Genomic DNA, 24,640 nt, shown 5'->3' on the forward strand with positions numbered 1-24,640 from the left:
AGATACTGTACCTTTATCATTACGATCTAAGACATGTCAGGTCCAGAAGTGTGGGTATAGATCTGGCTACCCCTCTCACAGCAAAAGCGAGTGCTTTGTTTCCGCTTGGGTTTGGACAGCAAGATAACCAATGTGCTGTTAAAAAAAAAAAAAAAAAAAAAAAACAACAAGGTAAAACTAACATGAGTACAGGCAAAACCAGCGAATTATGGTGAATGAGGAACTCCCACAGGGCAAAAGCCAGGGAGGTGATGGCCACGCTCGCTGTGCTGCGAGTATTTTTTACCGCCTGGCAGGGGATGTTTTTCAGGCCATTCAACCAACAAATGAGGCGGCCAGGGGTGGCCCGGGGTACAGGATGATCCAACCACAGCTCACAGAGGCAAGATAGTTCACCAAGAGGTTGGTAGTCCAGCATCCTGGTGCAGAGACACAGACAACCCGAGGCTGCCCGAGATGCTGGCCTTAGACCTCCAGAAACGTGAAACCAGTCTCAACTGCCAGACTTCTGCGTAATTTCTCTTATCTCTGTGTCTTGGCTTTTCCACCTGTAAAACCGAGTTCAACTCTTCCTAGCTTACAGCGTATTTTCAGAGCTTTAGAACCTATTATTACTATTCCCCCTTTTAAAAGGCAAAACCAACCCATAAATCCGAGGTTAGAACTGGCCCCAAAACTGCCAGACGCATCAGCTAGCTCCATACAGCGGTACAGGAAATCTGGCATCATCTGAGCAGTCAGCAGCAACGATGCGGCTGAGCCATTCTGCCCGGACAGGGCAAGGCTGTTGCAGGTTTTGTGGCAGCACCTTGAGCCGTGGTCCCAGCATTTGCTCAAGGGACCTTATCCAGCCACTCCCCCAGTGGGAGAGGAGATCACCCACATGGGCATGGAGCTCTTGAACGCAGCCTTAAGCTTTTTTATTAACATGTTAACTGATTGTATGAACTAAAGACCCTTATTCCAGACCCTAAGAAAACAATAAATTGCAACTATTAAACAAAATACAGCTATTCAAAAAGCGTAGGGCTTAACAGATGAGTCAGGAGACCCCTAGAACCCAGAGGAGGAAATAATAATAATAATAAACATTAAAAAAAGTATTTCAATACATTTGTGACTAATTCCAATAGCACAAATAATCATGTTGTTACTCTAGATTTAATAAAGAGATGTTATTACTTAATGTGGCAGCAGAGGCATGTACAGCATGTAAGCGCCATGCCACAGGGGAAAGACGCATGACAAAGAGAATTCCTTAGGAAATTTGGCAAGCACTCCGGAACAAGCAATGCTCAGCCTGCGACCTTCCATTAACAGATCTAAATACAGAACTGTAGTGTAAAACACCACCTTCCTGCAGTATTTTCATTAATTAATACTAAGAATATAATCATTATGATGATGAGCTTCGCTGACTTAGCTTTTTCTCCATTTTAGCTTCTGGGATTAAAAAAAAAATATAAGAAATTGGAGCTTTTCTCTCCATTTTCATTTTAGATCCTACGATGCTGATTCTGAACTGTTTTCAGGAGAGTATTAAAAGCAACAAACCAGCAGCAACTGTGTAACGTCCAATCCACAACAAGCAAACAGCCCATTTTTCACAAGGTTAAACGTATTGCTGTGGGTAGAAAACAGGCAATGGACAGAGGACTACACCTTCCTTAGTATTAGGGAAAAGTCTAGTGGCTTTTACACACAAAGGAAAACAGAGCTCTGTGCCTTGCCCCAGAACGCTAAGAGCTAGAGACAAGGAAAGCACTCACTTTGCATATAGCTATTTCAGTACACGCTTTACGAGACATCTTTTACTTACAGAATAAATGCAACGCTTTCCCAAAAATCATGCAAGTAACACCCAACAAATGAAATCAAGATCAAGGTTAGTACTTTAGCTGTTACAGCAACTCTTTGAATCTGCTATATTTAAGGCTCCCAGACGCCTCTCCCAAACCAAGGGAGGTGTTTGACCGCTAAATCAGCGCATTTGGAGCAGAGACCGAGAAAAGGGAAAAGGTTATGTTACAAGGCTGCTAATGACTCCTGCCTTCCTCACCAGCTGCTGAGCGATACGTCAATTCCTGCGTTAACTACAGAGTTAAATGAAGGGGCTCAGCATTTTTGGGGTGATCTCCCTCATCTCACAGCACCAGCCTCCATGAATTAGGAGAGGTACGGTGCACATACACATCCCATTTTTGGTGAATTTAGTCTAAACAACATTTCTTCGTTAAAACTGTTAACATGGCAGTTTATACGAAGTGTCTTCCTTCCTGAAAATAAGACGCTTTAGTCCCTTGGCACATTTCTTTCACCCACACTTGAAATATTTTAGAGCCTTTTTGTCACTAATTATCTGGGCAGGGAGCTACTAACACTGATGTCACCCAGTTCAAGTCACCGACTATGCCCAAAACATCTAATTGAAGGTTCACAGTTCTCTTCCAAAAGGGATTTTCAAACTCTGCCAATAACTCACCCTTTCATTACACTTCCATCCATGCACCAAACCAGAACCAAATGCCAGCACACAGGAGTGTTCCCAGGGAAACACACGCAGAATCAGCAGGCAAAGTATTGATACCAGAAACGTTTCAGTCCCCTTCTGCATCTGATCAGGACAAGCCTTCAGGAGCCTGTGAAGACTGACTGATGAGGCATTTTCTAAGAGCAGTCAATTCCCAGTTGATCCCTGTGCCCGTGTCAGCACATTTCTAGAGCTGCTCCACTCACAATGGATTAGTACTAAAGGCCAGGTCTGAAAGCCTCCCCAACTCATTAATATTCATTTTATATGCACAAGGACTCACCCCCAAGGCTAGGAGCCTCATAAATTATATTCCATTTTTAAACCTGCAGTATTCACTGTCATTGTTTCAGAAGGGAAACACTAGCAGGGACAGCTTTAGGCAGGCTGGTTTCGTTTAAAAGAATAATATCTAAAGCCCTGCTTTAACTTCATTAGCCCACAAAGATTTGCACTACAACGAATCTTGCCTGCAAAGCACAAACACAACAGTCAGCAGATTTTCATTCTTTCATTATTCTGCTTCTGTTCCAGCTGCCAAAGTGGGTGTGTGTAACGTCTGCAGCTGAACAAACGCACGAAAGCCAACTTACCTAGTGAATACTTCGAAAACAGCCACAATCACCATAAAAACAAATTAAGAAACAAAGTGACTATCTACTTTGTCTCCTGGCAAGCACAGGTAGATGATTCTGCATTCAAAGCATACCCCATTACATAGCAAACCTGGCTTTAACAGTCATTAAAAAGCTCCAAAGGAGGACAGGCTCTAGCTTCTCTGCAAGGATGGGGGCCAATTTTTGGGTAAGTCTTTTACTTCTGTAGAGCACGGAGCCTTGTTACACAGGTCAGCCCTACAGGCAGCAACAAACACGCCTGGGATCCTGTGGCAGACAGCGCCTGCACCCCTCTAGTCTCCACTAGCGAAGGAACAAACAGCTGAAGGAAAAAGTAAGATGAATTTTTCTAGTTTTACCTTCTTCTCCTTAGCAAAGCATTTATTGCCATACAGATCTACTATTCAACTGCCTGTTAGATTTTAACGTGGAGAGGTTTTTGCAAACCATCAATTAGATGTTTGCAAACAAACAAACAAACAAAAAAAACCCCACGAAACCAAAAGAATTTTACATCATTCCTCTGCTTGCCCTCAAAAAACCCTATAGAGAGAGGAGCAGATCAAGCGTGTTTCCCAGAAGACGGGATGCGTAGGCTGTCAGTTGCATTGGGTAATAGATTTTAATCAAGCTCCTAACTCTGCACGCACACCATTCTGTACTTTTTTATAAAGAATTAACTCAGCCTCTTGCCCACTCTGAGGCAGCCACAAAGCACAGTTGGTACTTACAGCCTCTCCTTACAATGGTCTGCTTACTAGAGAAGACAACATTTGAGTAAAGCCCCATAAAGCACACATGCAGCACCAAAATTACAAGTCCAACGAACATACACATGGAAATCAGATTTATAGGATCCTTTACATTCGAGTTTGAAATTCAGAGGTATTTTAACTTTGGTAGTCTGTATTGTTAATTCCTGGCCTCCCTCCTTTTATATCAGTGTCCACTAACTAGGTTCATTCTTGTCCTCAAACACCTTCTTTACATGATGTTTCCCTCATTTTCAAGCAGCTCTGAAAAACAAGGGTAAATACTCTCAATTCCACTCCCCTTGGTGGTGGGGGATCTTGTTCATCTTCCACATTGTATTTCAATCTGTTCCCTACAAGAAAAGCCCCAGTGAAGTCACAACTAAGGATACAGATGGGAAAACCCAAACAACAAGAGAAAAAAAAAAGGGGGGGGGGGGGGGGGGGGAAGTATAGCTTCTGGAGAATTCATTTCTCAAGCTGCCTACTTTTTTTAGGTAAAAAGCAACTGCTCCACTCCCGAGAACAGCTTGAGTAGTAGCCACCTTACTCCTCCTACAAACACAACATCTCTCTAGTCACATCTCCTTTGTTCTCCAACTTGCCCTGCCCTCCAGAAATCTGAACACGTGCATTGCTTTCTCCAACATATCCTACAAGCCTGTCTCTCTCCCAGAAGCCTTAACACCTTCATCTTTAATTCTCACCATTATACCCTTCCCCGTTCTCTAGCTAAGTCTAGCTTTTCTTCTTTTCTATCCTCACCATTCCCAGCTTAGTCACTCCGTCCCTGCCTCCTCATCGCGTCTGGAGTGAGCCGCAGTTACCTTCCTCCCTTTGTCCTATAAGGAAACTCCACTGCAGCTAATAATGAGAACTGCATGCCTGAAATCCCAGAAATTGAGATTAATGTCATCATCACACAATAACAGTCTGCCAGCGGCCTTTTAGGTAGATTGTGCTTGTGTGCTTTATTACTGCAGTCATGAAGAGTGCAAGCTGTCAAAAACCCCTTAAGGTATCACAGTTTGATCAGCAAAGCAGCAGTAGCAAATTGACAAGCATCAAAGACAATCTGAAATAATTAATCTAATATAATCTCAACCCACCTGTTAGTCTCACAAAATATCTATTTATCATTTTTGAGACTGTCTCAGGTTCCCCATATTCAGATAAATCATCTTTTTTCCCCGTAATGCCTTTGTAACACAGGCATTCAAAAAAGGATACATCCCCTGCTCTTTTCCATTTGCTCTATTTTTATTTCTGATCATTCTATAGTTGGTAGGAATAGGGTTCTGTTCATTTTGTTTTCAAGTCCTTGTAATACATCAATGACTAATAAAGATTTTAAAAGACAAAACATTTTATGCAATGTATTTTCATATGTACTATAGCCATCAGTCTCAAAATCAAAAGGGCTGAACAGAAAAAATTGTTAAACGTTTCCCTCTCCAAACAACTCTGTACTCCTTTAACCTTTTTTTACCCCCCCAGAACTACATTTAGATGCATACACATGAGCAGTACATAAACGTGAGCTTTGCTGTTGCTAAGTAACTGTCTGCCAGCAGATAGCACTGAGCGCGTCGTAAGCATCATACAAGTTGCCAAGTTTGCTTACATTTCTTGGCGCTGACCAAATCACAAAGTATTTTGGATGAGGCTCTCGATCCCTTTAAAAAGGGGATGAGCAACAGCGAACGAAAAACACATGGAGAAGTGACTAGATTCATGAGTTTGCTGTTGTCGAGGATGAGGACGTGGGGCCCAGACCACCTACGCAGCAGACTCCGACCACGCAGCTCACCACTACGCGTCCTCAGACGTGCACATACACACACAGACACGCACACACACTCTGCTCCGCAGCATCTCCAAATAAAGCAACTCTGATCTCAGTTTGAAAATTTTTCTTTATTAGCAAGATACTGTCAATAAAATATTCAAAAGCTGGTTATTCCCAGACAAAACAAGAACCACTGAGACTTGGTAAATTGCCAGACTATTAATGTTTATACTCCTAGTATATGGAACACTCACTGCTCTTAACAGCATTTTATGGTCTTCAACACTGTCCAGGATCAAAACCAGTATTTATTTCTTAGCCCTTACAACAAAATTAAAGATTAAGTTATGATTGAGAGAAATAATGCACAGTAGGAGACCAAAGGCAGTAAACTAACTTTTGTAAAATGGAGTTCATGTTCTATATACAAAGCTAAGAAGCACCAAGAAAAGCAGCTTATGGAGGCTGGGGGGAAGATGAGGGAGTGGTACCTGACTTTTTCCTGGGGCATATGCTGCATGACGACACCAAATGATTCATGAAAACCACGTTTTGAGCTTGAAATTAAAGAACTTCGGTGAAAGCAGGTTTAGGTTTTCTTCTGGAGAAAAAAAAAGAAATATACAGATTTATCCATTTCAATTGCCTTCTGCCTAATCACTTTCTCCCTTCTTACTTAGATTGCACATCCCAATCAACAGCTCGCAGCTATGAGCAACCCTTTTTAAAGAGCAGGAAAAGAAAACCCAAACACTCTAGTATATTGATTTTCAGATACTCTGTTCATTATGAATTCACAGTATCTACTCAAGTCACACAGTGTATTTCTGCAGTGTCTCATCAACCACAAGGCAGCAAAACTGATCATCCTCATTTCAACAGAAATACTGCCTAATCAGATATAATTTGGGGGCAGCCAAGTTGTTCAAGTTCTGTAACTACTAGTGAGTTTTGAAAATAACAGCCTAAAAAAAGGGGGGGGGGAAATTCTATTACTTATTAGAGCTGTCCTAACACCACTGCTACTTAAGTGGCAAATCTTAAGCTCCTCAAGAAAGGATAGACAAACAACTGGGGAAAGCAACATCTTGAAATGCTACAGTTAGATTTGCTAGAGGTTACTTGCCAGGATCTACAGTGAAATAAAGTAGGAAGCCTGTGGCAAAACACTGATGACATTGTTACTACTTTGAAGGATAGACTGCTTTTAGACTCACCTGGAATGTGTTGATTAAACTTGTTAACATTTGCTCTTCTGTATTTTCATAATATGCAAGAAGTGAGGCACAGTAAGAAAACTATAGAGCTCAACAGTTGGTACTGAGAGCCCAACACCTGCTACAGGTAGTTGTGGTTCCACAGACCAAGCACCCACTAACAGTTGAAGGACATCTTCAAGGTCAGAGTTTTGCAAAAAGGCATCTGTGTCCTGCTCCACAAGACCATTCCATGGTACAAACATAGTCTGTATTTCCAGTGCTTATCATAAGATTTGCTTGAAAACACTCTTATTCCAAACACGCTTGCACAGATGCACCCAAAGATACAAAACGGGACACCAGCAATACCTGCACGTGTTCACACACGCAGAGGAATAGTATTCTGGAGAACAGAAACTCAAAAAGGCTTAAACAGTGGTTTAAAACAGCTTTCTGGTGACACTGTTCAATCACAGGGTATCAATACCTGAAAGATTATCAGTATCCTGAAGAACAAGGGTCAAGCACCATGTCCTGTTAGGCGATAAGATACTAAGCATCCTTGATAGGTACAGTCCAAGGTACAAGGAATAGACACAGTGCTGCTAGTAGCCTACATGAATTGCCGTTTCACTCTAAAAAACCCTAGGGGAAAAAAAATACTGAAAAACACTAAGCAAAACCAACCCAAAGACCTTGTTTACGACCTGGTATTTGAAGCAAATATCTCAATTCTAGTCTCCATCTCTGTGAATCCTTCTGCCTAGCCACAGGGGGGTGATAATCTGTGAAATACTCCCCAATACCTTACCCCATTTTCAACTTTTTTTTTTTTGTAATCAACCATAATGGTATTGGAAAATGACAGGAAAATTTGAGATGTTTGTAAAATCTGACACCAAAGAAAACGTACGTATATGGGACTTCAAGGGGAAGTGAAGACAAGTTTCCCTAAACCACTTTTTATTAAATTGCCTACTGAAAGTTCAGAGTTCTTTGATTCTTGGCAAATTACTAGTCTACCGATTTTCACAGCTCGAAAGCTAACAACCCGCACAATGGATGAAGCCATCTACTTGCAGTGCAGATAGCACATAACACCCACTAGCAGGATTATAAGCTTCCGTGCTAGATATCAATGAGTGATGTTCTGAAGAAAAATAATCTTTCAGTGCCCTTTCCCCGAAAACTGAGTGCCAGGCTTTTCCTAGCATGAGTAGTAAGAATGCCTGAACAGACAGGAACTGTCTTTAGAATAAGGCTGCCATCTAGTAGCACCGCAGAGTAAACGCAGAGAAATCTCAAACCAGAATTTGAACTGTGACCCTGCCTGATGGTCTGACACGCTATTTACACAGACCTATAAACAGCAGAAGCATAGATCAGGGAGAAAAAAGAAGTGAAAGGAAGTGGCAGAAAGCAGAACTTGCTAGACGATAGCTCTATCTATCTAACTGATAGTTCTCCATACGATCCTGAACGATCCAGTTCACAACGAAGTTCATCTACTCAGGTCAGTCAACATGTAGAGGCAACGTAGAGTGGAGGGGTATTTTTGTGGTGGTGACATACTTGACCTTCAAGTTAATTAAAAAAAACTGCAGCCTAATTAACTTTTTCTGAAAGACAATTCTTCTGTGTGAGGTCTCATGCTACAAAGTGCAGCGAAACAAACGAACTTAGACTGAACCGCAAAGACATTCAAAGGCAGAGCCTAAAATCTTGTACTGGAACTAGAGTCACCAAAAAAATAATCTTGCACAAGCAACTTCCTGAAGTGTTATACTTATTCTTGCTTCGGGGAAACTACGCGGTTTCCAAGTCAGTCAGAGCTGCCATACATAGAATTTTACTCAACATTTAGCTGTCACTGGCTTAATTTTAGTTTCATACACCGAAAGCAAATGCATTTCACAACTATAACCTACAACCATCTGCCAGCGTTACACCCATTGATCACTTCTAACACACAAAGAAGGAGCTCTGAGATGCCATCGTGTTGATGCCTATTTCATACAACACAGACACCTTCCAGTTCAGCCACCGAGTAAGTTACAAGAAATCTGCACCTCAGGATACCACAGCTACAGAGCGGCCATGGCTTTTGGAAAACGCTCCTGTCTATATAGGAAAGAATGGTTTGTTCCTGGTGGGTGGGAAGAGAAAGTCAGGACTCTTGCCACGCAAGATTCACCAGCAAAGAACCACTCTTCTCCCTGGAATATTTTCAAGGCCACCTGCTTCCATCACATTTTTCCTCGAAAAAACTGGAGGCCAGCAGGGGAAGAAAAATAGCATGATGACAATTGGGAAAGGGCTGACAGCAGAGACCTGGGGAAGACAAAGAGAAAAAGTACAGAAACAGTGGCTGAGTTCTGTTTCAAGAAGAGTCTCCACCAGTGGAAGAAAACAGTCTTGTGCTTTTGAGAGGTCTGAATGTATTTTTCAGTACTTATCAGAGAAGGCAGCAATCTAAATGTAAAAATCTTAAGTTAAATTTTGTTATATCTAAAACACTAACTTCAGTGCTCTGAAGATAACTTTAATTCCATGTACAGGACCAGAAAGAAAGAGATACTTGTAGGAACGCGGGTTAGAGCACCGAACAGACTGCACTAGTAGTTCCCTTTGTCCCTCAACACATAGACCTCATTCTAGCAACAGAAGCAACACAAGCCTGACCATATCCTTAAGTTCTCAAAATCAGAACTTCCCTTTTGTTGTTCTAACTTCAGTAACTTACCAGGCAAACATATCCTCTATCCTTAAGTTACTCATCTGTCCTTACTACTGGTATCTGTTACAGGCTACAGCTGTGGAAAGCAGAAGTCTACACGATGTAGGGAAGCAGGTCTTGAGTTCAAATTTCCTCATTTACTGAAATAAAGACAAACGCGTATTAGTGGTTTAAGTGTATTTCCACATCCATTCCTCAGTGTTGAAAAGGACCCAAATTACTCCTTAGGAGTTAAGAATTAAAAATAACTCCCCGTTTCCTTGCTCCTGCTTACGAAGTCCGCATCTGATCAGCCCCTTGCATTTTAAGTCAAAACTCCCATAGCTCCTTCCTTTAACCGGTAACTCAAAATAAACAGTCAGTATTTGACAGTCTAGCTCTGTTAATAAAAATCTCTCCTTCCACCCGGAGATCAGTTCTGTACCAGAACCTCATAAGGTAAATCTCACTATTAATGTGATACTGAAAAGTATGAGTAACGCTGAAGAAAACCCAAGACATTTAGTTGCCTTCCCTTTCTTAGGAAAGAGTGAATGAAAGCTGAGGAAAAGCTTGTATGTCAGATTTCACGAATGCAGTGACCTCCTACACCTCCTCCCTCAGGGTTCTACAGGGCTTGAGCTTTTCTTTTTATCTCAGTAAGGCAAAACCCTCATAAATTTACTTAAGTGAGAGTTTTGCCTCAAATTGCATTGCACCACTTCAACGAAGACTACGCCGTCAGATGTCTTCCCCAAACCTGTTTCTACCAAAACAGCTCATTTTTGCACACTCAGGTAGACTTTTGCTTTGGTATTTACAATCAGCAGTCCACAGACAACACTGCTAAGAATTACACTTTTAAAACACAGGAAAAAAAAACTACTGAGAGTAAAAGGAACTAGCACATCCTCATCTTTTGGAAATACCAGGAATGAAATGCTAGCTGCAGATCCACATCTCCGATGCCTGCTTCTCTCCCTCTGCAGTAAATGATGGGGCAGGAGTATGGGAGCAGTACTTACCGGCTGGACAAAGCAGAAAACCCAGCAAATAGTTGTTACAACCTTCAGGAGTCTGACCCCAAAAAGTGTATGTGATTTTTAAAAAACAACTCTCTCTAACAGGGAATCATCTTCCAGAGAGAAGTCATAAACAATACGAAGTTGTCAAGCAGAATAATCCCCCAAAATGAAAACACTTTAATTTTCTTTCTCTCAGAATTATATCATACCTATTAAAAAAAAAGCAAATTTCAAGTCATACCTAGGATGAATACCACATTTTAAAGATAATTAAAACCAACACACCCTAAGTATCACAAATGTACTTAATTCCCAGTTCAATAAAATATTGGAATATCAATTTATTAAAAAGTTATGTGAACTGTACATATGTAAACTGCAATATAGCTGAAAAATCTGAAATATATAATTTTAAAGGAAAATCATTTATTTCTGAAAATATTTAAAATATTGCATTTCTGGCAGCAAATTTAAAAGAAGTGCTCTGGAATGGGTGCAGTCTCTCTGTGCATTTGTCTAGCATTTGTCTTCAAGGCGTAAAACATTATCTGCTTTCTGATTTCTCACAGCACAATCTTGTGAACACTTTCTGACTTGTAGAGACAGAATTCGATTTCCAAGAACAGCAGCAGAATTTTAACAGGAAATACTATGGTCCTTGTCGGTGCAGACAACACACTTTCCGAGAGTCCACGGCACCTTGGAAATTTGCTAGCCATTCTGCAAATAAACGCATCAGATTGTGCTTACAAGTTACAGAATAAGTCTTTGATTGAGAATTTTTCTGTTTATTTCCGCCAAGGCCACTGAAAATACGAAGGCCTTTTCATCTGAAAGGTTAGCATACATGTCAACTTCTTTTTCTTGTTTCTCTGTAGAAGAAAAGAGAGTCACTATTAGAAGCTTTTTCCATTATCGGAAGTTAACGCAAGTTACATAGTAGTTAATAAGTTACGTGGAACGGAGTACTGGCATTGAAAAGGAGTTAGACAATCGGCTCCTATGCAGCGAGAGATTGAGAGAGAGGAGGAAGGAACTGGAGACACACAAAGGTGCTAGAAAAGCCACAGGATTAGTCATCCAAAAGCATGACTGAATTTCTGTTGCTTAATGATGAAGAAAGAATGAGTCATTAACAGTATGTTGACTCCCGACACAAACAAGCATTCAAGTGTCCCTCCAGTTTGGGGTGGGGGGGTGGTGGGGTGGGCTTTTTGCTTTTATATAGACACCCCCCATCCTAGAAAACAAAGTTATTTTACAATATCCTCATTAAATACGACATCTGTTCCCCTATTTTACATCTAAGTAACAGGCACCCAAGAGTTCAATTACAGCGTCCAAGACCAAAGAGCAGATACACAGCAAAAGTCAGGTTCCAAATTTGTCACCGTGAACATTTCTGGACTTAGTATACTGCAGACTTTCAATCTTATCCCAGATACAGAAAAATGCTAACACCTCGGTGAGCAGCTGCAAGCCTCTGAATTCCCTCTGCTGACGTTGGCTTGTTTCAACACCACAGACACACAACAGGAAGCCATCAAGCACTTTCCGTACTGCAGTCCTCGAGTACGCTAAGCTACACTACAGCATGTGACAAAACTCGGAATAGTATGATTTCACAAATACCGCTTACACCAGATCATGACTATTTATATCCCAGGTTAGCTAGCTACAGGTAACTGATATAACCCATTAAGAAAAAAAAAAAAAAAAAAAAAAAAGCCATCTTTGTCAGCAGAAGACCAGGCTTGTAATAGAGCTTTTAAGGATGGCGTCTAGCCGTGCAAACTCCATCTCTAATCCAAATTCCGCAGTGGCCTGGACTAACTTACAATCACAACAGTGACCTGACAGACTCCCCTGTGTCCTTAACACACAGACACCCACACGCGCGCTCCCTTTCTGCCCCACAGCACGCTCAGCGGACGGCTCCACCAAGACACCTAAATCAGCAATGGGTAAGTGAAAGACAAAGCAGCACTGGGAAACAATGGAAAGCACCACGTGGCAAAAAAGCTGCCAGCATCTATCTCCACCTGCTCACACTGTTATTCATTCAATGGGTCCGTATTCATAACAACATTTTTAAATTTGGTTTCACATGCATGTTACAGCTACAGACACCATCCCAACAGACTGCCTTTCCTGTGGAGTCAAGCGCTTGCCCTAAACAACGAAGTGGGAGAAACTGAAAAATAATACCGATAAACACACACAGTGACAAAATCCCTACTTAAAAGATTTCTAGACAACGTAAATTACACACAAGCTCACCTTTCCCCACAAATAAAACTGCTTAGCGAGGAGCCTGGACACATAAAGATGCATCCATTTTTAATCTGAAAACAAGAAACTTGCTTAGAAAAGTAAGATAAATCAAAGTATGTTTGATATTTGGAACATAAAGTGATTTCTGCTGGTTGCCAGGTTATGCCAGACAGTGTTTTTTAGTATCCTGAATTTGAGGTGGAAGCTAAGAAACTGAGTTTTGCTGGAAATCCCACCCTGCAGTTGAAGACAAATGAGTTTCTATATGTACACTCCGTCTGGGTTGCTCCACTTCCTCCCTCCCACCATTTACAAATTAACAATGCTGGGAGTTGTTCTGAGCACAGACACTACACACTGGTTATTCCACATGAACCTTTTCTATTTTCATATCTAAACCTCTCCCCTTTTTTCATACTTCCCAATCCAAACAAATCCAGCCGCCACCTGAATATGTCAGCGCCCAGCAAGATTAAAAATATCCCCCCTCTCAGTTACCGTTAACAGATTGTAGACTTCTTAGCAAAAAAAGTTTCTCAAGTATTGCTTCCTCCTGTCCTCCCAAAATACTGGCTTGTTCTGAGAGACTTCAGCTTTAAAGAACTGAAACCTTGATACCAAACAGAACCGGGGATTAAGACAGGTTTGCAAGCTTTATGCTTACTTGAGACAATTCCTGTTCTCATCAGTAACTAGCAAAGAGCTTGCATCTGCATGACATTTTATTATACGCTACTCATAGGATGCCGTGGTTTCTACAGACATGATTAAAACTTTCCACTTCAGTCTTACCTCAAATTAGTTTTGACTCATTTCCTTATTATTAGCAGAAGACACTTACAGAATCACAATACCATTTTTATCAGATGTTAAAAATACTAAGTCTTTTGCTGTGCAACAAAGAGGCTCTTTAGGTGAAAATATTCAGTCTTTCTGGAACATGCCTCTCATTGCCAGATCTCCTGCAACCACTAGATCCCGCAGCCCTTAAGATTGCGATTACGCATAAATCACATACAGACCCTTCCTCCTTACAAGTTTTCTATGGATTCAGAATCCCCAAGTTCTGAGATCTGCTGTCCAAGACACTAAGATACTTCAAACATACACTTGCTTGCCCCATGTGCACCAGTAATACAGTTGGTAATTAATGGAAAAGGAAAATTTAGGTCAAGAAATTTAGTTCAGCTTAATTGTTATCAGGATACTAAGAAGCATTTATCTTTATTACAAAGATTCATCCCTTGTTAAATATCACGTATACTTTAGTAAGATTCCAGGCCACTCCTATTGAGTCTCACTTGATGGACCCTCTTTCCGAATAACCAACACCACTTCCTCCAGCATACGAGGGGTTTTTTGTTTGTTTTAATATAGTCAAGGTTGTTACCTACATAACAAGGCAGCCTGGGAACCAGTCTAGCTGTGTATCAGCCCCACACAGCAAAACAAAAAACACCACCACCACAAAACCAGAATCAAATTATTACAAAGTGTTTATATTTTCAAAATACGTTGTAGCATTTCTGACAGAGACATGAAGTGACAATTTTGACAAGACAAGCCCGCAGGGAGAAGTTCCTGTTTTCCAGGGTCATCACATGCCTCGGAAATATGCGATATGAGCATTCTCTGGGTCCCAGCATCCTGCCATATCCCCACAATCTACGTCAGCTTCCTCCTTCCTCCCCCTCCATTCCTTCTTACTAAATCTGCAGGAAAAATAGCTTATTTTAAAAAGCCCTTTTGCTTCTCCTATTCTTCTTAATTGCTGTTGAATCTTGCAGCTCTTTGCTCTAATGTGAACCAGTCATGAAGGATACAAAAGAACTAGTCAAAGGCACAGACATAGCTGGGAACAAGCACGCCACGTTTGAAAAGAGCATAACAAGCAAGGAAGCAAAGCTACAGATGTCATGGGTGTCTTTAGGACAGCTGGGTGGTCTTCAAATGGATGGATTATCTGCTCTTGCATGCTATTGTAATTCGTGTGTTCTCTGTCCTCCTCTTTTTCCATCTGCAAATGTATTAGGCATTACAGAAGCCTGAGAGGCACAAAATATTTAACAGCTTTGCAAGCAGTGGCCTGTTTTCAAGTCTTTCAGGGGGAAAGAAAAAAAGCAAAATCTCCAGTGGCAAGTAACATGTACCCAAAATATCCTACACATATACAACAGGCAAGGAAATAAGATACTTAGTCTAACACTAAGCTCATGTCTTGCACTCCAGAGCTAACTTTCAACACTATGCAGACTGATACAAGGACTAGCAACGAGTCACATAAAAATCATCTTAATTGTAGTAGAATAATCAAAGTCGCTTAATATCCTTTTATGCAAACAATATTATCAAGCAGCAGGTATGATAGAGGAAAAATATTTCTAAAATCCCCACTAATTGCTCTACATGTAATAGGCCAATCTTATAAGCCACTTGAAAAGGAAACAGTCAATGTTAACTTGTTTTCTATTAATCATTTACAAAGCGATAGGTTTTCTGCTGAATTTATTACTAAACACAAAGGTATGCTGTACTGGTGACGAGCAAAGATAATTACAAATGGGTGTGAACCTAAACTCTGTACCAGCTCTGCAGAAGAGGTCAAGGAAAAAATAGTAGCAATAGTCACAACACCAAGTAAAGGGGATGGTAGGACAGGACAAGGATGAAGGCCATATTCTCAAGTGAGATTCAACTTAAAAAACCCCAACAACAAAAAAGCCACACCACCAACCACCAAGAAAACACCACACTATACACACACTCTTACACAAAGTTCTCACAGCATCTGTTATTTCTAGTTTTCTACATCAGAGCAGTGGCATATTGTCACACTTCAGAGCATGCAGCAAGAGATAGAGAACATGTTTTCTTATCCAAAACTAGGCTGAATGTTTTCAAAATATCCCTCATGCTTTCAAATTCTTGCTATTTGGAGGCTATAAAACATGGATTAAGAGAATGGATCTTTTATTTTGATGGCTTAGATTGCTTTCCTCTTTTTCAGAGGCCAGGAAAGATTTACTTTTACAAGGCAACTCACCCAACTTGCAGGAATTTTCAAACCAAAGCTGTGGGTGAACTAGACTGCAGTAAAACACCTAGAAGCGATCCCGTAGGTGCTAGACAAAGGCTAGCTTGGATCAAAAACAAATAGGGAAGCTCTATATTCTGTGAAGCTACCTACACCAATAAGCCACATGCAACAGTGAAAAGATTACATGTAAGTGTATTCCTATCACAATAAAGCAATTCCCATCCAGAAAACATATATAAATCAAATTCCATCTCCTCTTTCCACAACTAAAGCACTAGAACAAAAAATCCCAATTTATATATATATTTTTTTAATAAGAAAGAAACTTTAAGGAATATATTTACATTAAACAACAGAGACAACAAAATTGGTTTTGATAGGTTAGAAGTTAAAGGAACTCACCTTGCAGCATAGATTAATGCCCATTTTTTTTGTTTACAAATAAGATGGCAGGGAAAAACACAAAACAAAAAAACACAAACCAATTTCATTTCTGAGTTATGCCACAAGGTATGCTTGAAGGTTTCAGTACTTTTAATAACACAATCTTCTGAATATTTATATGAAGTCTTGTTCTTCCCCTTCTATCTGCCTTCCAGCCTTTTGAAGTCTATGCTAAGTTTTGGATACATTATTCAGGCCTAAAATTACTGTCTCAAAAACCACAGATAGGAACTGCAGTGCCAATAGGCTCTTAAAAAAAAAATTAAATCCTGAAAGTGACCATCACATATTGAAGGGCTCCAAAATTGCTCTAGTGCCTGTAACAGTCTCTTTATTGTATAAAGATTAAAACCAGCAGGTCACCAAGTAACCTTAATAAGCAAGGAGGCATTTTCTCCTCTAGACTATTATCCTGTAGAAACACGGGACAAAAATTCAGGTCAGAGTAGTGACTCAAGATGCCCTTTTTACTTTGGCCCTCCAAAAAATTTCAGGGAACTTTTCAAGCGACCCAGTCATTCTAATCACTTTCTGACAACATAGTTACGTTGTTTGTCCTTGCGATATAAAGAAGTACTTCACTCAAAAAAAAAATTAACAGAAACAAACCGAAAAACCCGCTAAGCAGTGCAGTCCCCACGGCTTTCAACCTACATGTTGAAACTGGATAAGGTGGCTAAAAGTACAGACTTAGTTCTTTGCAGTCAGTTCTGATCAGACACTGGAACATAAAACCAGAGGTCTCCGCAGATGTGAAACAGTCCCTTCCCCTTATGAAGATACGGGGCATTGGCTGAACTAGTCTAGTTACTTAAATGGTTTGAATGGTATAAAGGTTGATCGATTAAGAAAGTCTCCATACGAAAAGAAAACCCAGTGAACATATTTCTCCAGTTCTCATACCTCTTTCTTCCTCGTGCTTTTTGGCTGAGGCACTCTTAGGTCTTCCTCTTCCTCGTCTGCTATGATCTGAATGGCTGTTAGACCTGGATCTTTTTCGGTTTTCTAAGTCTTTATTTACTGCAGAATTTATCTTCTCCCGCTTAACTCTCTCTGTCCGTCTCCTTTTGGCCTCGCTCTTGTTTTCTGTGCAAATGAATAGAAATGGTGGGTGTGATCTAGGGTTTTTTCATCTTTGTTCTTAATTCTACTCTCAGTGCTTACCCCACACGATCATCTCTTTTTCTTTAAATCTCTTAGCAAAAGTGGCTAGATGTCTACACTTTTACAGGACAATTATATCTGCACAATATCCATGCACAAATTAAGGCACCGGATGCAGAATGACACTTCACTTCTTGATTACAACGATCAAGCCTTTAATTACTTCAAAAACATTTTGCAACATGAGACGTTTGCTAGTATACAAAGAAACTCAGTTTCCCATAATAAGACAAAAAAAACCCGTACAGATCACAGACATCAAGACAGACCATTGCATTTGTTTCCACTAATCAAAAAAAAAAAAGAAGTTTCTCATATAAGCAAAGAGCAAAGTTCTTCATCTTCTGTTGACACTTAACAATGAAATCGCTCCTGCTGCTCTCAGAAACCAAAATGCTGAGTCAATGTCAGTAACCACCTGTCAGTAAACACCACATTACGTAGCATACACGTCCCACCAAATCTAGCCTATGACAAGGCCTCATAATTCTTCATGCTGAGCAGGAGTATTGTTTTCCTACACACCAGAGCCAGAAAAAGAAGTATTTACGTGAGTTTCACCTGTAAATTAAGTATGGATTAATGAGCTTGGGTACTGAAAACAGTACAGTCACCGCAGCACGCTATTCCACACGGACTAGGTGCACATTTGCAAGGCTGCAGCACCGTGCAGCAGTAGCTATATTGTTGAAAATACCGGACCAACATTTTCTAAAAGAAGTTGCAGTTACCTTATAAGCGTAATATAAAAATGCAATCTCCCCCTATAGCTTCCTGGTGAACTGGCTGCCTTTTGCTGCGGTTGTCCCACAAACTGTTGTATAAACGCAGGGTACAAGCTGGACAGCAGAGTAACTTGTCACTTGTTAATACTTGCTACTTGTTAATACAAAAGCTGTATTTCACAGTATCACAAAAAGGTTGGGGTAGCAAGGCACCTCTGGAGACCAACCTGTCCAACCCCCCTGCTCAAGCAGGGCCAGCTGGAGCCAGTTGCCCAGGACCATGTCCAGATGGCTTTTGAGTATCTCCAAGGACAGAGACTCCACCGCTTCTCTGGGCAACACGTGCCAGTGCTCAGTCACTCCCGCAGTAAAAGCTGTTTCCTGACGTCCAGGGAGAACAGCCTGTGTCTCAGTTTGTGCCCACCGCCTCTCGTCCTGTCACTGGGCACCACTGAGAAGAGCCTGGCTCCACCTATTTTACACCCTTCCTTCAGGCATTTACACACAATGATGAGATTCCCCTGAGCCTTCTCTTCTCCAGGCTGAAGAGTCCCAGCTCTCAAACTTTCCTCAGAGGAAGGATGCTCCAAGTTCCTTTACCAACTTTGCAGCCCTTCAATGGACTCTCCCCAGTATTTCCATGTCTCTCTTGAACTGGGAAGCCCACAACTGGACACAGCACTCCAGGTGTGGCCTCACCAGTGCCGAGTAGAGGGGAAGGATCCCCTCCGTCGACCTGCTGGCCATTCTTTGCCTAGTGCAGAATACTGATAGCCACCTTTGCCACAGGGGCACGTTGCTGGCTCATGTTCATTCAGCCTGCTGTCCACCAGGACCCCAGGCCCTTTCCTGCAAAGCTGCTTTCCAGCAGGGAGACCCCCTCGTGTCATGCAAGCGGTTCTTCCTCTCCTGGCGCACTTCCTATGTACAAAGCCAAACTCTGCTCCACCAGGTTATGGCCTTCGGCTTCATTTGTAATTACTTTATCAATAATTGAGGAGGGGGAAAGAAAATTGACCAACACTTCCAAACTACCCCAGATAAAACAGCAATATAAATATCAAATACTTAGCTTCCATTTCATAGGCCTGATAATTTTAAATTAGATAATTTTAAAAAGGAGACATTATAGATCAGATGTTAAAAAAGTACCTTCCCCGACAGGTGCTTGTTCTGACTAATTCCTGCTAGGACTAGAAGTGATAAAAATGAACACAAGAATGTTAATCGTGCCAGAATGCACATTCAACTGACTTGCTACTGTGCCCATCAACAACAAAGGACATACAAGTTAGACACAAAAATTACAGTATTTTAATTTAACAACACATGCAGAAAGAAGCAAGAACCACCTGGATTTAGATTAAACATACAACCATTTTTTACTTTCAGAAAACCCAGCTTCAAGCACCATGTCCTCTGAAATGTGACCCCTTTGGCACCTCTAGACATGCTTCAAAATAGACAGACAGCTTTCTGTAAGGAGTTATTATGCATAGTGACCAACGTGCACGGCTAGAATATACACAGAATAAATGCCAACATCACAAGTACAAATGAAGTAAATCTGAAAACAGCAGCCTCCTCCCTCCTCAAAATTCAAGAAAAATTAACATATTCAAAGTCTACCATGCACAAATTCAAGGGAATGTGAACTGACAACAGTCAATTTACACAGGTAAGTAAAACATTATATTCTTTGCCTCCAAGAAATGAGGAAAGAAGTGTTGTCCCCTTCTTCCCACCTCTATAAGCATTACCTGTGATAGGTGGTGATCTCTCAGCACGTTTAGCATGCAAGAGTTTTCGACTAATAAATATGTAGCCACAGGGGCATGATTTACATGCTACAGGAACCTGTGAAAACAAAAGACATGTTTCAGATCATTTCAAGTTATGACAAAATTCCTGTCCCATGAAGAAAAAAACAAAAGTAACTTGCATTTCGTCCTCGGAGATACCTCTTCAAATTCAGTCTGAACTGCAAACTATGGACAGTGCTGTTATACAATTGTATTTAAAGGTAGAAAAAACAGGTTCTGCTGTGAATCACCCACCAAGCCTTTTCTTTATGCAGTTGTTAGAAAGCAAGCTTGAAATGTACAGCTGTTGTGATCGCTTTGTACTAAAAACCCTTTTCCCCCAGGCTGTGAGGAAGGGGATGGGGGAAAACGGAGAGCACCAAAGCAAGGGGGAATTAGAACCGAAACACAGTTTCTCTTCAGAGCTCTCATACATCCCCAGTCAAATCTCTCTGACATTCCCAGATTTGCTTGTTTCCTTTACTTAAAAGCAAAGGGAAAAAAAAAAAAAAAAAAAAAAAAAAAGAGTATGAGTTAAAACTATCAGTACATTCTGAACACATTCACCTTCAGAAGCATTTGAAAGCAACTCAGAGAGCAGGAGCAGCTTTAAATAGGAGACACAATAGAGCTCAAAGCAAAACAGATGCATTTGTACCAGGCTCTACAACAGCCTCGTAGACAAGGCCGGGTGGTTATACAGAAGGACCTAGTTAATTCAAAATGCAAATAACCTACCACAGCTAGTCAAAAGCTAACTGCAGGCTGAAGAGTTTGAGACACACTCATGTTTCTCCTGCTCAGCTGAGCAGTCAGGGGCTGTATGTTCCTCCAGCATATGACAATTTAAAACAGGATGAGAAAAATCTGGAAGTGTCACGCTTATATGGAAAACGACAAAAAAAAAATCTTAAGTCTGAGCAATTAAAAAAAAGTGATGTTGATAAATTATAAACCTCATTACCTTCACTTAAAGCCAGGATCTTTCAAGATCTTTTAAAGTCGTAAGGAATATACCATATTGCTTTGATTAGGTTTAGGACTGAAAACACAAATCAAAGCAAGTTTAAACAGAGATCTGCAAGAGATTAACATAACACACATTAAAGTCAAGTCATGCTGAAGCACGACAGCAGAGCAAAAAAAAGCAGGAGGTAATTTCTCAATTGTAATTCTTTAGGACAGGTCTCTACAAGTTTGCCAGTGTCCACTGAAACAAACAGGAGTACAGAACCACAACTGCCTGCTCGATTTTACTGGAATCAGTTCCAGCGTTCTACTGGCTAGGAAAAAACCTGACAAATTAGTTCATGAATTTGTAAAGGGAAACCTAACTGCTACTCGGAAGAAAAATTCTTTTGTTTTCTGTAGCACATCTCAATTCCTGTACTTCACCCTATGAATAGCTTACAGGTAGACTGTTGATACAAGTTTTATGTTAACTTGAGACTCTTAAATTCCCTCTATGGAAACACTGACAGAATAAAACCAATTTGCATCAAGGTTTTTTGAACCTTAAAGCTCAGAGTTTAGTAGACTTGTGTGCACGCTTATTCTTGGTTCTTGTTCACATGTCAGTGTAACAGTACCAAAAAACACCACCTAGCAGACAAGTTTGTCTGTATTAAGGTGATACCAAAGTCCCACTTAAACCCATTTTTTGAACACCTGGGTCTCTGCAGTCATTACGTTTCCAGGCTCAAACCCCCCCCCCAAAATTTGGGGAAAACCACCCAAGGGGATTGGAGCAGACCCAGTATTTTTCAATTAACTTCACCGTGTTTAACAGAATAGCGGTCTTGTGTTACAGGTTCCGCATGTAGGTTTGCCTGCCATTTGGCAGGGTGGGGGATTAGGTGGGAAGGGGCTTATTCACTGAAACGTATCAGTTACCCTTTGAAAACCTACACTGGCAACATCCTGTAACGTCATTAAGGCAACACAGTCTTTACAAACGTTATTGCACTCTGTTTAACGTTTTCCTAACCAAAAAGAAATTGAGTTTCTCATACAAGAAAGTTTACCTGAAGCTAAGTTATGAAATGAAAATTATTTCTTCTGATTGACTGCAAGTACTTCAGGCTCCCTAGTTTAATGGGGCTGTGCTTTGGTTGTGAAAGTGTCATCAAAACCCTTTTTATTAATTTATTTTTAAAAAGTCTAAATGTCAACTGCATATTATCTAAATTACAAGCGAAAAAGTTGAAAAGCTTAAGTGTTACTCAATATTATGCTCCAATATTTGCGGCTGTCTAAATATTTCCATGCATGCCACTTCTGGCGAAGAAATCAGAAACAAAGTCCTTGTTTGTGGAAGAATTTTAAGAAATGCTGGTACAGGACACAACCACTTAAAGCGTCACACAAGAGCTTCCCTGCACTCTGCAAAGGGCTGACTTGTAGGGTTTTAGTTTCTTGTCCTCTCAAATATTTGGCACTCGAAAACGAGGTCCTGTGAGCAGCGCTTGTGCCGAGGCAGGACACGTACGCACATTAATTCCATTTTAGCCACAGAAGAGTTGCTAACAGAAAATCTACATCAACATATGCATATCACGTGTTTTAAAGTGCAGAATAAAGTGAAAGTTTCAGTTTAAAGTGCCTATAATGTTTGCTTGCTTGCTCTTCCTATTGTTGGCAGTTTGACATTCACTTGGTTAAAAAAAAAAAAACAAAAAAAAAACCACACAACCAAAAAGAAAACCCACCGCCACTCTCATACTCAACTTCTCACTCAAATTTTTTCCTTCACCAACTGAACAACCAGAACTTGGCACGTAGGTTTTTCTCAGAAAGAGCTTAACACGTGGGCATTTGCAGCGGCTCATCTATTGCTTTAAACATGTAAGGATGCCCCCACACAGCGTAAAATCTTAAACTGCACCAGGATGAGTAGAAACACTACAGAAATGATGAAAGTCTGAACAAATACGATGGCTTTTTTTTTTTTTTTGGCCCCTCAATCTTTTTAAGGAAATAAGAAATACCATGCGATTTCTTTTTTTAAATATCTTTAAAAGAGTGCACACCAGCCAAGTTCAACAGCAGGAAGGCGCTTCCCAGGCCGAGGGGCTGCAGCCGCCCCCCTGCCCGCGCCCCCCCGGCGGTGCCATTGTTCCGCTGGGACACACGGGCCTGGCTCTATCAGCAGCAGCGTCACCAGCCAGGAAAAACCGTCAATGAAGAGAAGCCGCTGATCCAGTAACGGTGCAAACCGGCCGTTGATAACGTTGAACTGCAAGTAACTCCCACCCGGTTACACATAACAAACGGCGGCGACCGCCAGCAGCCCACCCGTCACCGCAGCTCCGCTGTCCGTGCGGGAGCACCGCAGTCCCCCGCGCAGCCTTCCGCACGCCAGGCGCCCCAGGGGCAAACCGCATCGTATCAATCACTAAACTCGTTCTCATCTCTTTAATCAATTACCGAACAGCACTAGCGCATAATCCCGCCCGTCGCACCGAGATCCTTCGGCATAGCGGAACTATTGCGCTGCCCCGCAAGGGGAACGCGGCGTTTAAGCCACGTTCCGAGCGGAGCCCGCAAAGGCAGCAGTCATTTACCGCAGGTAAACGCCGCTCCGCCGCGGCATGCCGCCCCCGCCCCCGCCCCGCTCGGTCCGCAGCCCCCGGCCGCGCCGTTACGTGCGGATAATCCGCAGCGGCGGCGGAGCGCGAGCAGGAAGCGGGGCCGGGCACCAGCGCGGGGCACGGCAGCGGGGCACGGCAGCGGGAGCTGCCAGGCGGCTGCGAGCGGCCTCCGAGCTCCGCCCGGCCCGGCGGAGGGGCACCGCGGGACGGCGCACACCTCGCCCGCCGCGCAACGGGCAGCCCCGGCGGCACTGCCGGAGGGGGACGGCGAACGCCGGAGCTGCGCTGGAAAAGCTGGTGCCGCAGCCCGCGGTCCCAGAGCCCACCGGCGGGGCCCGAAGCCCGCCTCGCCCGGCTCGGCCCACGGCTCCCGCCCCTGAGCCAGGGCCCCAGCCGCGGGAACACCTGCCCCCGCTGGGGCGGCCGGCGAGGACTCCCGCCGCAGGGCACCCGCCGCCGGTGAGGGCCGCCCAGCCCCGGGCCGGGCAGAAGCAGCGGGGCCAGCTCCTCCCGGTCACGGGGGCGCCGCTCGAACCCCGCGACCGCCAATCGCCCGTCCCCGGCGGGCGCCTCACCTGCTGGTCGCACTCCGGGCAGGACTTGGTGGCCATCTTCACTTTCTTGGCCCTGCTCGAGGACATGCTCGCTGCTGCTGCTGCCGCCGCCGCCGCTGCCGGGGCTCCGGCCGCGCCGCCCCGCCCTTCCCCGCCCCGGGGAGGGCGGGAGGAGAGGCCCGGGCCGAGACGAGGCGCGGCGCCGGTCGGGGGCGCGCAGCCGTCAGCTGCCCGCACCGCCTCCGCGCGGCCCCGCCGACAAAGGAGCCGCGCCCCCGCGCCGCCGCCGCCGGAGAAGCCCCGCCCCGGCAAGGGCAGAGCGGGGGCGGGGCGCGTGCGCGCGGAGCCGCCTGCCCTGCCCGATTGGCTGCGCGCGGCGGGGCGGGGCGCTTGGCGGCCCCGCCCCGGAGCTGAGGGGGCGG

The 24,640-nt window shown here is 42.8% G+C and overlaps 2 protein-coding genes across 3 annotated transcripts in view; both read right to left on the reverse strand.

Annotated features, from left to right (window-relative positions):
• MYLK3 (myosin light chain kinase 3) overlaps window positions 1-140 on the reverse strand; it is a 37,759-nt gene extending 37,619 nt beyond the window's left edge. Inside the window, exon 1 of the mRNA XM_080410822.1 lies at window positions 12-140. Within this exon, the coding sequence (XP_080266948.1) occupies window positions 12-20 (9 nt within the window). The 5' untranslated portion in view covers window positions 21-140. The remainder of the gene's footprint in view (window positions 1-11) is intronic.
• On the reverse strand, window positions 12-24,470 carry LOC308073094 (UPF0547 protein C16orf87). 2 transcript variants are annotated; one of them, XM_080410861.1, is made up of 4 exons: window positions 24,240-24,397; window positions 20,033-20,129; window positions 17,287-17,469; window positions 12-135 (listed from the first exon to the last, which is right to left on the reverse strand). In XM_080410861.1, the coding sequence occupies exons 1-4, from the start codon at window positions 24,303-24,305 to the stop codon at window positions 20-22; spliced, it is 462 nt and encodes a 153-aa protein (XP_080266987.1). In that variant the 5' UTR covers window positions 24,306-24,397; the 3' UTR covers window positions 12-19. The 2 variants fall into 2 exon arrangements, with proteins under 2 accessions (XP_080266987.1, XP_080266986.1); XM_080410860.1 differs by lacking the exon at window positions 12-135 and adding an exon at window positions 10,955-11,500 and having other exon boundaries at window positions 24,240-24,470.
• Between the last annotated feature and the right edge of the window lie 170 nt (window positions 24,471-24,640).

This window comes from Falco punctatus (genome assembly GCF_963210335.1).
Source record: "Falco punctatus genome assembly, chromosome: 14".
In the NCBI taxonomy this organism is placed as follows: domain Eukaryota; kingdom Metazoa; phylum Chordata; class Aves; order Falconiformes; family Falconidae; genus Falco; species Falco punctatus.

Bases quoted from the DNA above. Each gene is read 5' to 3' on its own strand.
- LOC308073094 (XM_080410860.1), bottom strand. From the start codon at position 24,305: ATGTCCTCGAGCAGGGCCAAGAAAGTGAAGATGGCCACCAAGTCCTGC. The intron at 20,130-24,239 runs GTGAGGCGCCCG...TTGTTTTCACAG, and splicing joins GCCCGGAGTGCGACCAGCAG to GTTCCTGTAGCATGTAAATC. The intron at 17,470-20,032 runs GTAATGCTTATA...TCATTTGCACAG, and splicing joins GAGATCACCACCTATCACAG to AAAACAAGAGCGAGGCCAAA.